The sequence below is a fragment of the Atractosteus spatula genome, chromosome 1 (genome assembly GCF_055471065.1).
Source record: "Atractosteus spatula isolate fAtrSpa1 chromosome 1, fAtrSpa1.hap1, whole genome shotgun sequence".
Lineage (NCBI taxonomy): Eukaryota > Metazoa > Chordata > Actinopteri > Semionotiformes > Lepisosteidae > Atractosteus > Atractosteus spatula.
The window spans coordinates 15,465,305-15,483,607 of NC_142706.1; the positions used below are offsets into that span (position 1 = coordinate 15,465,305).

General features: G+C 34.8%; 1 protein-coding gene across 1 annotated transcript in view; it reads right to left on the minus strand.

The window, feature by feature from the left end:
• Positions 1-18,303, minus strand: part of kcnip4a (potassium voltage-gated channel interacting protein 4a) — a 73,293-nt gene that overhangs the window by 36,639 nt on the left and 18,351 nt on the right. Inside the window, exon 2 of the mRNA XM_088931128.1 lies at positions 533-657. Within this exon, the coding sequence (XP_088787254.1) occupies positions 533-657 (125 nt within the window). The remainder of the gene's footprint in view (positions 1-532; positions 658-18,303) is intronic.

Below are 18,303 nucleotides of genomic sequence, written 5' to 3' on the forward strand. Positions count from 1 at the left end.
TGCCAATGTCGCTGCTGTTTGGAGGAGGCACTACAGTATGTCTGATAGTAAATAGCAAAACTTCAGAAAACATCCAAAACCTTTAGTACAGCCAGCTATTGATCCCTGATTACAGCACGAAGTAAAAGATCATGGTCCACTGTATTTCACTCTTGGGGTTACAAAACGGAGAAACAATATTATTGCAAACATTAATTTTTGTGTATTTAATAAAATGTAATGGCATTATAATAATCTAACTTTATAAGTTCAGCATTTGGTGGTCCCTTGTTAATATCCATTAATACTTCAAAAAGTGACAGCTCCACTAAACATTCCACCAATGACTTACAATAAAAAATGTGATTCTTTAAGTCCAGGCTAACTTTGGGTTAATATAAAGGTAATAGTAGTATATAACATATTGGTGAGCACACAGTAGAAATATGGACTACTGTTACCGTAGTTACAGAAGATTTTTACAGCTTACTTCAACAGTCACATTCAAACTGTTAGAAATTCTCTCTTTACCCACAGTCGAGTGTGCGCTTACATTTTTGAATCCCCTATAGAGGATCTGTAGCTCCTTCTTTGTGAATTTGGTTTGTGCCTCCAGTTGTTCCAGTCCTTCAGGTCGATGACGGACTGTAGCCAGTTCCAGTTCATCTTCAACGCTGTCTGTAACACATGAGGCACAACATGAGAGGAAAGCCAAACATGCTGAATACATTGAGATATACCAGTAATATGGGGAGTTACTGTATAGAATTTAGATACCATAATGGAAAAAAAAGTGTTTGGTACTCTTAAGCTTTAGTATTGTTGTGTCAAACAAAATGACAGCAATTCTGGTGTCTGTGTAGCAGAGGTCTTCTTTATTACATACTGTATGCATTTGGGAGCCCAGCTCTTGCTAGCCAGGCTCAAAGAAAAACAGCACAAAGGTGATCTTTTATACAGTGTAATCAAAACAAGTTAAAACAAGTCTCTGTTGTTGTTTTCATTTAGACTATTTGCCACCATGTTTATCTTGTCCCTTAAAATAAAAATAGGACCTGCTCAAAGCCTCAACTGGTAAAAGTGCTCACTTTGAAAGCAGGCCGAGATCTATGGCACAGATATTATGAGAATAGTTGGGATTAGTTGGCCAGTCCAACTTATTGGATTCTCAACTCTTGGAGAACCAGCAGTTCTTGTGATTTTTGGCTCCTCACTGCTTGCAGTGACCTCAGTGCAAGTTCTGCTTATTCATCAATAGTTCCTACTATTGTGAAGCTTGCAGCATGTCAAAAGATACAGTAAATTGCTCGAAAGGTGGGCATTAGTGGTACAATAAATTGCATATTGTTGTAATATTGATCCTTTCAATATTTTATTTTGTAAATGCACAAACTATATCTTATTTTATATATTATATTGACAGATTAATTAATGGATTTGGAGCCAGCTATTTGCAATAGAAATTACATTCTAAAAAAGTTTACACAGACTTATTTAAGAATAAATTATTTTGTAGTGCCTTACTGAATATCTGAAGATCTGGGCCTGGATAACATCAAACTGTTTTCATTGGCATCGATAGTTGCTCATCATCAAACACTAGCTTGTGGGTAGAACTCTAAGTTAAATACAGTATACTGTAGGCCATAGTAATAGTGATTTAAACTTTCTTTCACAAATATCTGGCAGAATTTTGGAGGGACATTTTTACTTGTTTTACTTTTCCGCCTAACTGTACAAGAGAATATGACGATGTTTAGCTATAAATTAAATCATTCATATAGATTAATTTAACAGAAAACCATTGCATATGCAACCTATTCTTTCTTTTAAATTAAAAGAAAACAGCTGTTGTATAGTATACAGGCATATTGATGGGAAGCCCAGAGTTAGTACCACTGAGGGGTGGTAGGTGGTGGAAGAGATTTTGTGCATTGAAGGGAATGTGTTTTTCATGCAGTTAATGTTTCTTAATTATATTTAAGTTCTGAAGCATTTAAAGTACATAAAAGAATGTTCACAGAAAAACTAAAAAACATCATGTTTCAACAACACTTCAATCCCAATGTTGAGCTGGCAGGATTCCAGCCCAATGTGAGCTTGATGCAGACCCATTTTCAATATAGAACAGACAGCATGTTCCAGGTTTGTATTGTGCTTTGACTTGTTTTGTTTGTAACATACTGTATGCAAAAATCATGTATAAGTATACAACATACATGAATAGAGGGACTTCAGACTAAGACGAACACATGGGAATGGCTTGAGGTACAGTATAATGGAGGAGTGAATGATATTAACCTCTGCAGAATTGATTCCACGAGACCTTCTTGATCCTTAAGGAAGGATCTGGGGTTGCAAATGTGTTTAAAGGGATTTCATTATGTTATTATAAAATTTGTCTTTGTAAGGTTTTATTTTAACTGGACAGTAATAACAATGTCTTCTGATCTGAATATGCATAAAGATTAATTATGAATGAAAAAAACTCTAAACAGATATACATGGATTACACATAATTTATTTGGTATTTATTGTGCATTTGGTAGTTCTTATGTACTGCACTGGGAAGATCTTTGGTTCCTGTTGCTGTGTCATTGCTTCATAACATGAAGAAAACAGAGTATTCCATTTCCTTTTAAGGGTCTGAGCAGGCTGATGCCAATTTATCTGGGTCAGAGATCTGAATCTTTTGTGTCCAAGCCTTGCCTGATGTACAAAAAATATTACATCTTTTCGGTTTTCATTTCACAGCAGCTGCTTGTGAAACAGCTTGTCATTGATGCTCTTGAGATTTCCAGGCTGCCTACTGTATCTGAGGGCGGTAGCTGGATTCTCTAACTTAACGTCTTAGGGGTCTTAAAGGACAATATTCATCAATATCTATCAAAATAGCTTTCTTATACTATACTGTACACTTTTTTAAAAAGTAAATTGTTCCATTAGAGAAATATGATGGAATTACAGGGCACTATGATAAAGACAATCTGGAGATCTTTGGGATAGTTACAGAAAGCTGCACTGTTTTAACAATTTATACTTGAAATTCAATGATTAGCCTCCACAAACCTATTCATGAGTTTATAATGATGGTAACATTTTTCGCCATAGTCATGCCTCAGGTTTGCTGTGCTCCCAGGCAGACTTCAACGTTCTACTTTTTAACACCTACAGTTGTACTGCTTCAAATGATTAATTTAGTCGGTGGTTACACTTTGGATTTCATGTGTTTACATTCTTGAAATGCACAAAACATCCATCCATCAACAGAAGGTCATATTTTCTGGTAACGGACACACAAAGCCAGAGAATATCCTACTAATGCAGGGAGCACAGTGAGGTAGATTATTCATAATATCATTAGTCTTTTACCTACAGTATGAGAAAGACTTGTGTTTTTGTTGAATTTTTCCTCCTTAAGACAATGTGACAAAGCAATAAAAAGAGACTATACATATTGACTGTTACAATATAATTTAAGAATTCTGATGTAATGTGCAATACGGATCTCTAATTTAATCTAGGAAATAATATGGTCAAAGTTGACACTCCAATGTAATATGTGTATTTGAAGTGGTTTCTAATGTTTGCCCCCATGTGGACCACAGGGGTTGTAGTTCATATTGTAATCTGAATTTTCCACGTGTCCAGTGGAAAGGCACGCCAAGTACAATATACAGTATTGACCATTAAGCACAGTGCTTGACTTAACTGGAAAATGTGTCATGAGTTTTCAAAGTATTATATATAACAGTTTGTGAGTCATCAGAGTGCCATGGAGCAGCCAAAATGTAATACAGTATATACAGTACAGTAGTTAAATTTAAATCTAAATCAAGGAACCTTATGCTAAAATTGTACAATGAACCTCATTAAAATACTGTGTAATATTTTGGACATGTCTTATGACCACAACATACAGTATATTCCCATATCTTACAGAGTCTGCTATTCTCAGCTCCTAATTTGATGAGAATGTCCTACATTTTCCTTTTTCTTGTGTATCACATCTCATATAAGACCTTTGACATCACAGTATTTTTCTTGAGACTTCATCTTTAACATGTCAATTAACTGGATCAGCAAAAATAGATTGTTTACATTTTTACATAAAAGTGAGAGGAAAAGAAATGCAGAGGTTTTACTCTACAGATGAAAAAAAAAACAAATCAAATGTCCTTTTAATACTGTAGGTCTGGCTCTGGAAGGGCTAGGTCATTCTGTTGGCTGTACAAATGTGATACTTCCACATTGGAGGATTTTTACAGTGTGCCGTCCAGAGTTGATGCCTTCAAGTCAATTGAATCTACAGGAGGCTGATATCTTAAGAGACTGATTTCAGGAATGGGAGAATACATCAGCGTTTGCTAGGAGCTCTCTTTTATCTTAGATAACAAATACAGACATGAACAAAAAGAGCTGGCATTAAGAAATTTAGTGTTATTATTTAAGAACAGAATGGTTACCAAGAAGAGGAGGCCATTCAGCCCATCTAGCCCATTTGAACGTAGCTAATTGATCCAAGTGTTTCATCCAATTATTCCTTGAAAGAAGTCACAGTATCAGTTTCAGCAACCTTACGGGATTACTTGTTCTCATACTCCCAGGGAATCTGGGAAAAAAGATTAGCTCCTGTTCTCAATTTTAAATGCACTTTCCACTTGCCCTGTCTCTGGGTAGATTAAATCCAGTGCACCATAGTCATACGGTGTTTATACAGGATTTTCCTCCATTGATGAATTTATCAGGAAAAACAAACACCTAATTTCGTAGGTGTGTGAGCATCAAATTAGAATCCTGATATTTTAACAAGAAATTGAGATGATTTGCCATCATTTTATACAGTAATTATGTTATAGCAACATAGTATGGTGAGATGACAAAAACAAGGTACTGCAGTTCAACCAGCATTGTCTATGAAAGTACTGTATGTGTGAGACAATTGAAAAGCACTGCAATGACCCTACAACAGTATGCTCCAGAGACAGCACGGTCTTTTGCCATTTATATGATGAATTCTGCAGCAACCAAAACTGTATGACAGAGGAGGCTGGAAACCAAAGCAGTCAACCTGTTTAAAAGCAATGTAGTTTTAGAGAAAACTATTTCAGGCTGATCAAGCTAAGAACAGCAATCCCTTTTCAAATGTGTCAGAAGCTGCGCTTAACCAAACCATGACTCCTGAACTCGACCCCTGAACCCGGGGAATTCCAGTCAACATATTAATGATCTTACATAGCTTCTACATAAATAATATTATCCAGAGAATATGCCATGTTTCTACATGCCACTGCACTGAGTAGTAGATGATTTGAAATGGCCCTGAGAACCCCTTAGAATGATTACTGAGAAAGCACTTTATAATTCACCCAGGATGGTATAATTTGGAATGTTATATTCATACTTTACCTTAGTTTGATGTGAAAATAGATGAAAAGAAGTATTTGACCTTTCTGGAGGCAGACATTGCAGATAGAATTTCAAATTGAAATTCTACTGAAGGGGTTCTGATTTGTAAGTGGTGTTCCATCTGCCCTGAGGTTTACTCAAACTGCTTTGACATTATGCTCAGCATGAAAATGTGTTCAGTGAGGGAAAGACTGATGGATTTCTTGGTTTCTTTTTTCAAACATGGAAAATAAGGAGGGGGTGGGGTTCTTAGAATTGTTACTTTCTTTTCTTCTCAGCCATTGAAGCTGAAATGAGTGGCTAACTCTCGTCTCAGAACAGACAAGCACATTAGCCTGTTTTCACATATCATCCATGTTGTGATTTTCTACAAGTTACATTTACTGTTTATCTCAAGCTACAGACATCATATGGTTTAGGGTCTGAGCTATAGAGAATACAGGAGGTGTAATATACTGTATCAGTGCCATTAACTCTCACGCACTGGATGTGGAGTAGTGGAATTCAATATGACTTCTACTGCATTGGCTAAGAGGTTTTTACATGTAAACTATGAATGAACTGGATTGGGCCATGATGGAAATAGGGGGACTAAAATCCTGGGTTTTATGACAGGAAACATTTTTGAACCAAGAGCCTTCAAAGACAGAATAATGCTTGTCAGAAATACAGTGACCAATAAATAATGTTGGGAATTCTGGGTTTCACGCACCTCCAAGTTATACTTCAAGGTTAGAACTTTTTGTTAGTGTGTAGAAATAAAATATATACATATATAATCTTTAAAAAATCTGTAGACTGGTGGTAAACACTAGTACATAAATCAGTTATCATCTTTATTGTTACCTGCATATCTGACTACAACCATCAAACAGTGCTGTAGTTATTCCATGGAGGTTAATGATGCTGGATTTCAAACCATTGGCCTTTTGATCAGATGCACTGTCAGTTAAAGAGCTGGTTTATTTTACTAATTTAATATTCATATTAGTTTTTTTTCCTCCTGAAGGATAAACTATTGAAAGGGAAATATACCTTTAAGAATTCCTTCATGTTGTTTCTTCAGATTTGAAGAATAAAATGCTAATGGTAAAATGCTACTATTTTGCTCAGAGAATTTGAAACAGATGCTTACTTTCTCCTGCATGATAAACTTTATTTTCTTTATGTAATAGGCTTTTGGCAAAAAACAGATGATGTGATCACTACAGAGAGTCATAAAAGAACTGCTTGCCTGTGGATCGTACAAAGCTGTCATAATTTAGTCCAGTGGGGTATGTACCACAGGCATATTTTGATCTGACAGTGTGAGTCACAAGACCAACCAGTTCTAGATTTTTGTTAAAATCACCACATGCAGAGCTTTAGAAAAGAGGGATAAGAAAATGAAAGAAATAACTTGCTTTGGTTATCTGTTGATGTCTTTTTGGCAGCTGAGCAAGAAAAGAGCTTCAAAAGTCGCTCTTTAATACTGCGTTTGGTGCTGCTCTGAGGGTAGATGAAACCTAGAAGATATATCATCAGTCTTGGTTAATGCCCATGTCCCAGAAACAAGCGCAATGCATGCTGCTGTTCACAAAACACAGCAATGTTGTGTAACTTAAGAGCGGAAACTTGCATCAGGCAAAAGCAGTCAAGGGGTTCAAACATTTCAATTCAAGGCAAAAATAATTTGAAAGATTGAAGTACTGTATACTACTGTATATTCATTTATTGTGAGAACTTGACACATGACTTGTACAGTAAATGCCACTGTAGATGCCTACCAATAGCAACACTGAAGGAATTGAACCTATTGTTAAAATACAGAGACCTGGTGCAGATAGGTTAAAATTTGATCCAGACCTCAAAAACAGACATTATAAAACAGTTTCAGAACATTTTTCCTGTATTCTTGAAAGGTTAAAATAACATGTTAGTAATCTGACAGGTTTGCTAGAAGCCTAAAATCTGTTTATTCTGGGGAATCTTTAATGTCAATCCTTTAGCAATGATCATCCCAATTACTTATACTTCCGTATATTTTAGGAGGCAAAGAAGCAAAACACAGTTTTGAAATGTGACAGAACTTCACTGTTATACCTTCACAAAACAAAAATGCAATTTAGTTTACCTTAGCAAAAAGGGGTACCATTTTGGTTTTACTCCCTTACAATTAATGGCATAGCCCATCAAAAATAAAACTTACTTTTATACACATACTGTATCTTATAATCTTAAAGTATTATCCCTGGACAGGGACAAGACCAATGACCTTGCTTTTCCTTGTACTATTTTATGGTTGAAGCATGTCAATTCATTTTTAATATATTCAGCTAATGAAATTTAGAATGAGAATGCAATTAAAACTATTAAACTGCTATTATACTGCACATCTATATTAACAAAGGCTGCTTTTTTTTGTTAATACTGCTTTAGCTTGCTATTAATAATATAATGGATTATGCAGCAAACTAGGAGGAAACAACTCAAGTTAGTATTTTTGGTTGTAGTTCAAAAGTTCAGTATTGTCTTCATCAGAAGGCAATTTATTTTCTTTTAGTCCACTAGCATAATTTGCAAATAAATGATTCTGTAGTATCACATTGGCCAGGGGTCACAGTTAATAAATGTTCTTAGAAAACAATTGGTCAGCAGTTATTATTTTAGTAAAGTGCTGACTACTTTTGTTAAGAGCAAAAATGGCTTCAAATGTTCAGCTCTGATTTCCTGAAGGAACATGACCCTATCTCTTAGGCACATCACTACACATTAGTCTTATTAAACACAGATATACAGTATAATAACAACATTGCTTGGGAACTGCCTGATGTTAAACTTGCATGCATAGAAATATGGTTGGGATGAAATGTTGTTGCTGTTATATTAATGGCAATAATAACAGCAAGGAAACACTTACTATAAATTATGTCAACAATTAATTGTATTGGAAACAATTTAGAAAACACTACATAACTGCAAGCATAAAGTTTAGGTTAAGTGTATAGTTCAGGCTATGGTCAAGACTGTGTTCCTTGTTTCTAATTAGACTATACATTTCCTTAAGCATGTTTCTTTTAAAATATAGAGTATTTTAAAAGTTGCTGATGTATGAATTGATTTTTGCACCAATTACAGTTTTTGTTTTGTTTGACATTATACTCATGCTGGCAGACATCTTATAGAGTAATTAGGTATTGGTTACACAGCAAAAGAAATGAATATCAACTAATTCCTAACCTAAACAAACAGCTCCATCTTCAACCCAAACAATATTTAGCAGAATGTTTTTTTGTATAACTCCTAAAGTCATGAAATTTGTTTTATACCTGCTGTGAACATTTTCCATTGTTGTCACAAACACTATCATTGCTCTTCTGCCAGAGAAACTGCATTCCTGTCACTGAGTTGAGAGGGTACTATCTCTCCTGTCATCACTGTCATTATTTTACTTTAAATCACAGATAGCACCAAGGGCTGAGGAAAAGCTATGTGTGGCCCTGCTACCCATCCAAGATTAAGAAGGCATCAGCTGGCAGGGTAATCATTTCCATTGTGGCCACATTTCATTACATTCCCATAAGTAAATCTGAGGAGTCTGTGAGAAATACAATTTCACAGTGTTGAAAACATCCATCATGACTCTAAAGAACTTTAAAGAAAAGCAGATATTTTTACCTTTGTAGAGTATAAAAAAGAGATTAATATATTTGACATTACTAATATCAAATCAAAAATGTTTTTCTACAGTCCTTAGAATCTGAGAGCTACATTCTAATATAACAATGTTAACATTAACAATGTTGATTCAAATGAGTTGCCCGTTGGTACATATGATGAAGGGTAGAGTGAGTTAAACACAATCAGGACTGGCAGTAAATGAATGAGTAGCAGTTTTCAACATACAGGCTAACTAAGCATGTAAGCATAAGCAAATGTATCGAGTTAGAGCCAAAGTTAGAAGCTTTGTCTTTGACAAGCCAACCATCCTGCAGGGTCAGTGGTTTGAGTCTAAATGTCAAGCTCCTACTGTTTTTTTTTTAATGGCTCAGTGGCAACAACATGTCCTGGACCAGTATCTGAGCAATCATCTGTACATGTAATAATAGTTTCATAATAGCACTTAATTGTTTCAAGGTAGGGTGTTTAAGGGGAAAATGAAGTAAGAGGCTTAAAGATGTTGTGAAATGCATGGATACCGTGATTGAATATTGGCTATACAGAAGCTGTACACACCCTATACAATATAGAATTAAGACATGACCACCATGCCCCCAGCTGTCCACTCCTGGCTTAATAAGCAAAATAATTGGTAAACCATCCAAAAAACATAGATGACCATTCTTTTTTAAACTGTTGATATATAGTAGTTTTTATACTGTATGCTTCTCTTGAATGTGCGTTATTCTCAGGATGGCACCTGATTCATCCTATACAATAGTGCAATATCCACCTTGGTGATGCTTGACTGCCAATTCTGCACCATGAGCATCACTACAGAGTAGATCAGGTGGGGAAGTGAGAAACCGCTTCAATAAGAGTATTAAGGCACGTCATACTTTTCAAAACCAGGGTGGAAGTGAGCCAGGACCCTGGGATTAATATGACTATTTGTTTAAGCAGTTTCATGCAATCTTTCATGAAGAAGTGATCAGGACCTTGGTTTAACTTCTCAAGCAAACTACAACAACCCCTATAGCAAAGTGTTTATGGTTACCATGCTAGGGGAATGGTATAAAAAGTTTAGAAGTCTTCTATTCTGGTACTCGCCATGCACAAACTTGCTTAGCTACAGTACATGGTGGTATCTCTGCTATTTAACAAGATATGCAAACTATGTAGGATATTCAAACTAATAAATTAAGTTGAGATAAGTTTTGTATTTATTTATGTATTGTGCACATTTAATCAGAGAAATCACATTATTTTCATAGTTCTCAGTTAGGGACCTTTGTGACAAACTATTGTAATAATACGGTTTTCAAGACTGCCTGCATGGTCAGGGTGTGTAACCTGTCTGAACAGGAGTATCTGCTGGGTTTTGTGTTATTTGCTCTACATAGCTAATTTACTGATTGCTTCTAAAATCACTTCTGGCATTCTGGGCATCCTCATACTGATCAATCAGCCAGTTAAGCTCTTCTGTTGTAAGCTTCAAACTGTTTATGGATTACTGTCAATTAAAACTCAGGGATGCAGTCCTTACCACAATGTTATCCTGTTTAGAACCACAGTATACCATATCTGTTACAATACAAACCAATTTTTTTGCCCTGTTTCAATGCATTAAAAAAGGATTGATTGACAAATACATTCCTTAATGCAATACATGCACAGTGCACATCATGTTTGTTCATCGAATGCATTTAGTACTTTTGCCTTCCGACAAAGTGCTAACCTTCTCAAAGATATATCTCAATAACCAAAGCACATAATTCAAATCATCATTAAAATCATAAGAGGCTTATCTGAGTAGTGATTTATGAGAGGTAATGTAGCATATGAACAGTTAATGCATATTAAGCAAAGCCCATTAGAGTTTTCAGTCACTGAAGTCTCTTAAAGATAAACAGACAACATGAGTGATCCTAAACAATCTTTAATTTTTAAATAAATTTGAATAAGCTAAGACTAGAGAAATATACTGACCAGAGAAATATCCTGACACTGGCTTCACTAAGAAGGATTAGGCTAGGCAAAAAAGAATTACCTAAACATCACCCAAGTTCTTACATTATTAAACAGTTAAAGCTATTTCTAAACATCCACTGTATTGTTAATGTATTGACAAAAATGCAAGAAGCACTTTACAAAGATTATTAAGACTGTCCCGAGCATAATACACAATACTGTCAATCACACACATAAAATCCACATTTTAAGTTAACACCCTCAAGTCATAATAGTTGCTCAGGCTGAATATTTTGTATGCTTAATATAAGAGCACTTATTTGGATAATTTGTCTTGCTGTATACTAACTGGGTCTACAGGTAGTCTTTGTAGTTGTAGTAAAATGAGTTTTTCATATTAGCATTATTCTTCTGCCTATAAAGTAAGGACATTTGGATCTATCAGAATTTAGGAAATTTTAAAAAATGCAAACAGAATGCTAAAATACAGGGTTAAAAGTGCAGAATTTGAATCACATTTAAATTCACATAATGTAACAGGATTTTGTACTAAACAATAGTAAAACCTCATTAAAATACTGTGTACAATGCTGGTCACCACATTAAAAAAATGCTGCTCTGGAAAGAACAGTGATCTGGTACAGTATATCTCTAGACTTAAAGTAATGTCATACTCTTAACATTACCTCAAAACACAGAGGACACTCAAGAAAAGATAATGTACTTATACTGTCTTTAGAACAAAACAGAAGGATCTTCTTTCGAAAAAAAAGGTTGGGGGTGCGAAGAATAAATTACCTAACTATGTCATGAAAGCTAATTCAATATTATCCTTCTAAAACCAGCCTGGATCTATAAACGTCTAGCAACGAAAGAAGAAAGACAGATAAAACATCCTACTTTCATTTGTAACCTCAAAACAGCATACTATTTTTTTGCAAATAACACTGAAACATAAATTAGTAAAAATTACAAAAATAACTATAGGGATACATTCATAAAACTGGGAGTGTATATTGACAGAATTTAAATAATAATTGCATACATAGAATACTCCTTTAAAGTTACTTACAGGACTTTTTAAATCTGTAGCATATAACTTTTAAGAGAACACTTTACTCTTGCAAAAATCATTTAGTTTGTATAAGTCTCTTTTACCAAAAATACAATAAAGAAACCTCTTTGCTGATTGAGATTCATAAAGTTACGTTAAGATACTGTAACTCAATTTAACTGTTGGTAAATATTTTGGTCATAATTAAGAAGTGTTTTCCTAAGAAAGTGACTGTGGTGCCTGTGAAAGGAATCTAGTTCTATTCAAAGTAAGCCATACATACTGTCGGCAGGCAATTTTTTTTTACAGTTTTCTTTAACTCCCATGGAAGTTTAGCTGAGAAGATGGTTGTGCACTTTTCTGTAAAAAAATCTCTACATTGACTTGAAACAAAAAACAATTGAGAAACAGCAGGCGATGTACTGCCACATTTTTCTCAGGTCTCCTAATATTGTGAGATATTCTTTGCCAACACCCTTTTTTTTGGACATCAAAATGTCAAAAGAACAAAATGTATCAAAGTTTTCTTTTTAACAACAGAGTACTGTACTAAATCCCACTACTAAAGCTTGCTGTGCCCATATGATATCACAGCACTCTGGGGTGATTTTGTGTGCTTGTACTACACTCAAGAACATACTGCTGTAATACATACAGCATTACATACTGCTGTTGGCAATAATTTGCCTAGAAACATCTTACCCTGCTTTGACAACAGGTGGTTAGGTTTAAACACAATACATTTAAAATGTTAAGGATCAGTTATTATTATTTGTATGAGCTTAACATGCAGAAGTTACATAGTTATATTGTCACAGTCAGGGGGTCAAGAAGAGCTACTGTACTTCCTCGTAGTGATCCCTGGGCAACGTCTCTGACTGCAAAAAGCTGTTCAAATCAAACTTACCATGCAATGCTTACCAGTAATGAATTGTACTCTGCAAGAAGAAAATAACCTAAGGGTCTTTCAAGGATCAGTGTAATGGAATAAGAAACTTGTCTTAAAACGTTACAGATTTTGTTGGTCACTTTTCTTTGGGATGGGGACAGTTATTAGGTTTCATGCAACTTCTTTGGCTGCTAAAACAACTGAAAAAAGTACAAGCACTGGGTAATGAAAAAATAACAAGAGGAAAGTATACACCTGTATCTGCCTTATGAAATCTAAAAGCCATCATGATGGTGGTTATCGATACTCTAATTAATCAGAAGCACATGTTCATGGTGTATTAATACTAAGTTATACTTACCAGCAATTTGTCAGAATGAATTCATAGTATGTTCCTCACAAGCAGGGTAATGAAAAATATTTGAAAAATACAGATGAGGATCACTTACAGACTGGGAGAAATATAAACCGTGAAATGTCTGTGTAAGGGTCTGAGGTGATTTCTAATGAACAACACGTCAAAATAAAGTATATATAGCTCAGCTTTTAAAGGTTAACAAATGCGACCTTACCTTCAAATTATACAGGGTTTTTTTCAATTTCTATCCTTTACAGAAAAGTGATGTTCTCTTCAGTAGTTAAGATCCGTCCCAGATCTTTGTTATACTGATGTTCATTAACATTTTTCTCTCTAATCAGTATTAACTTTACATACAGTAACTGTAACCTCTTAAGGAGATCTAAGCCACAGGTGATCACCTGATCACAATTACAACACTTTACAGATCCAATAAAATTAGATTTGTCACTTCAGTAAATTATCTCACCAATTATAGATAGTAGTAGTCACCTATTATAATAGTCACCATAGTCAACTCACGCACTCATGCCAGGGCCAGTTTTACAGAAACTAACAAACTACCAGCATGTCATTGGACTATAGGATGAAACTGGAGCACATAGAGGAAACCATATCTGGAAATTTCTACAACTTTTGTTTCTCACATCACAGAATACAACATAAGAACTTGGTAGGAGAAACGGAACACGACTGTAACTAACATGCAGATATTAATTGTAAAACTGTTGGATTGGGAGGAAAAAAAAACAAGCCAATCCCTAGCATAATCCCTTAATTATTTTACAAGTGATCATATATTTTAATTATATTTTTGGACTGAGATTAATTTGACTATGTAACCTGCTTAAGCATACTGCACATACTGTAGGTCTCAATGGGCAGTGAATTTATTTGATATCCCATCCCTACCCCACCTTCCCTTTACCCACTCTGTCCCTTGAAAATGCTGCAGTCTGGAGTTTACAAACAGTAAATACGGTACTTTAAGTTTCTTGAGAAAACTCTCTGTTGTATGTCCTGCTTTCTGCATACTTTGTTGTTTTCGTGTTGACAGCACCTTTTCTTTAATTCTTAACTTACTGTGATGCATACAGTAATCAGGAAATACAAAGTACAGTATGTATCATTTCCCAGAAAGCACCAATTAATTTGTGGAACGGTGATCATGGCCCAATGGGGAATAACAAAAACTTCTCGCGTGAGCAGTGTTAAACCTGCCATGTTACAGCATCTTGCAATAATATGGGTGCAGCACGCTTGTGTTATTTTCAAAATCATGAGTTTGGAAGAGTTTTAGGTGAAATAATTCCCCATTTACCCACAAATCGGAGAAGCAAAGAGTTCTTAACTACTTCCTTTTTTTCCCCTTTCTTTCAGAATCTGGTTTTTCATCACTCGCTGTATAGAAAACCAGACAGAACATTCAAAGCGGAAAGGGAAGTTGTGCTCTCTCATCCTTCAAACTTTGGAGATTGCAAGGGGAAAAAAAAAACCTTCATCTGTCTTACCTCATTAAAAAAAACAACAGTTTTTTGTCTTTATAAGTGACAGTTAAAATATATACCTGACATGTTTTTGTTTAATGAGAAATTATCAATAAAATAAAATGTTATGTTGTTTTTTCCATATCATGCATCTAATATTTATCCATGAAATACACGGATCTAATAAATTACGAGGCAGTTGATCATGAACAATAATATAGAATATTGCATATACCATACACAATAAAATATCTTTCAACGCTTACTTATGAGAAACTATATTACAAGATATGTTGCAAATGAAAAATAATATAAGAATGCATGCAAAGGGTAACATATTAATCATAAAGTGTGGTAATTTCTTCCATAGTGTCACAATAGCTACTGTATACACAGTATGTCTGTTGGTGTACTGTGCAGTATACTGTATGTACAGTAAAACAATTTTAGGAAATGCCAACCCAACTTCCCCTAAAATCATTCTAGATATTGCTGATGTGTGTAGGGTTAACTGTACCCAAATGACAAAAATTGACCATCGCATTGTAATAAATAAAAATGAAGCAAGTACAACTGAGTATTGTAACACGCCTCTATGAACTGCGTTATTTGTCTGTAATAAACAATCACTGTGAGATAAGGCCAAAACAATTTCTATGTAATTATTTCTTCTACTAATTTTGTACTTGAAATATTCCTTAGGGCCACCTCAAAAGAATTTTTTTTTTGGTAACTCAGCTGGAGGTTGTTGCTTAGTTGAAAAGAAAATGATTCATTGCGTGGCATGAATTACAAGCTTCATTGCTGACATTAGTAGGCTCCATAAGAAACGCTTCAGAGCTTTTCCTACATCAACAAATTCCAATTAATGTATCTTTTTGTCCCTTTAACGTATTTTGTTGACTATTTATCATAAATCCTCCCATCTGAAACAACTGCAGTGTTTCTCTTGCACTTTTAAATGACACTAAAAGATAAAGAGCTGAGTTTTCTTTCTGCTGTATTTTTGCTGATGGGGGAGAATCACAATCAAATATGTTTTAAGAGTGTTTATTTTAATTGGGAACCATTTAATATCTGAAGTAGTGATGTGTATACTTCCAAAAGTGATGTGGATATGTATCATTTACACTTGTACAGTACATGAACACTTCAGTTAGCCTGATTTCCAAAATGGGCATAGCCCAATTTCAGTGACTTAACCACTATATTTCAATATTCGAATGTTAACAGAAATTGATACATAATGCACTATATAACATTATATGAAAATATGAATCTGATACACAATTCAGGATATAGAAATCACTTTCATTGTAGTTCTTCTTTTTTTTTTCAGAAATCGGGTGAATATTTGATCAAACTCTCAACAAGGCATTAAAGTACAGACTACATATTGTTTGTGTACTGTATTTAAATCGAAATATAAAGACATGCAATTAAGGATTATAGAATTTAAAATATTAAAATACATATATACTGTTCAATAGGGACTTTTTTTTTACCACTTACAGTAATTTAAGCGCTGATATTGCTTGCTCACTAAATCTCAGTATATTCCTCTGTCAGGTCCATGAGAAATATTTATGTGGTAAGCCATGTTCCACTTTCACCAAAAGCCCAAATAAATGCAGTGCTATTTATGTACAGTATACATGTATGCGACATTAGGGCTCATTTTGTTTTGATGGGGCACCCTATATCTATTAATTTTCATGTTGGAGCTTTCTCTTTCAACATAAAATCTTCTGTCATCCCAATCAGGTTTATTCCCTAGCCCATAATGTCTGTTGTTTTGATGTTTAATTGCATACAATAATGCAGAAGGTACAAAGTCGTTGCTTCCTTCCTTCTGAAATGCACAAGGCAATACAATAGGCATGAATAACCATCTCAATTTCTTTCAAGAGGGTAACTGTTTCAAATCAATTAAGTTACATTACATAGGAAAACATATCTCCTGTGATACTGAGAAGTCAATAGCCAACAGCAGTGATTCAGAGAACTCAATAGGCTCAATAACCCTCACATCTTTGGGAAAATTCTTCAAATTTCTCATTTTTCCCCACAGGGACTTAAAAGGTAGAGCTCACTTGCTGTTACATGAAAACAGAAATACATCTGAATATTTGGAATGTGCTTCAAATAATACTTAATATTTTCCAAAAGGGAAAAATTTCCCAGTATTTTTAATTGAATGGACCATTTATTTCTCCAGTTTCTACTCTCCCAGTTTGATATTGTCATTTACTGATCAATATACTGTAGCTCACCACTGAGATCACCAGCACAAAGAGAAAAACAAATATGAACTACTCCACTGACTTAACCATTCACCATATGACATTGCTGTGACTCCACATTGCTTCACACAAGTGTTATCACCTGGATCAGCAATGCATCTTTCACTGACAACACTGCACTCTTTCACTGACGAGGTAAGTCCCAGTGGTCTCTGTTGGATGGAAAACCAAGGATACTTCCATTATCCAAAAAGCCTTTTATCTTGTTGAAGGTTGCAAAAAGCCAACGCCTAACCTCGAAACACGAGATGAAAGGTGGAACCTACACAGGTTGCCAATCAAATCAAGCCAGCATGTCTCTAGGAGGTGATGTATCCCATGCGGATACAGATCCTTGAGCTGTGAGGGAGAAGCACAAATGGCCATGCCACTGTGCAACCAGGAAAATCATGTGCAATTCAAGTCATCCAAACTCCAGTGCCACTAGCATCTGTAATAACTTATAAAGCAGTTTATAATTTATGACAGATTATGAACAAGAAAAGGCAGTTGGGCTGATCTATCACATTTGGTAGCTAGTAGCTAATTGATCCAATAATTTCTTCCATCAATTTCTTGATTGAACCAAAGTATTGGCTTCAACAAGAGCTGGATAGCCTATTCCATTTTTTTAAATAAAACATCCCAAATACTGTCAAAACACAAATTGTTTTTTTTAATGTAATGATAAAATTCTGAATCATGGAAAAGACCACCTATACAAACAAAAATGGAAACTACAGTATAACTAGACATCAAAACACTAAACAGAATTTGAAAGTAGGCAATAAGTAACAATTGAGAGTCATTATAAATGACCATCAAAAGTGGAATACCCAAATTACAATAATAGACAATATTACAAAACCGTTCAATATGATTGAAAGAAGTAAATGTAGCTGGTCAGTAATTACTACAAGGTAGACTGTGGTGTCAAATGATATTGCTGAAGGTAATAAAAATTTGATAAATGAAAATGGACAATAGCCGTATTCTACACAATGTAATGTCATATTTCACTGAGATGATCCAGTTGCAGGGAAATGTAGGGCAATTATGCAAAAATACAGCAACTCCATAATTCCACAAGACAGTAGTTTAAAGATGTTTCGCTTCTTTTGAGCTGAAGCCTTCGCCTTTTGTCTTGGTCAGAGAAACATTTTGCGGCTTAAAGATGCAGGCCAACAAAAACAGGATGAAAGATTTAATTAAATTCCATGTCTTCTTTCTACAAG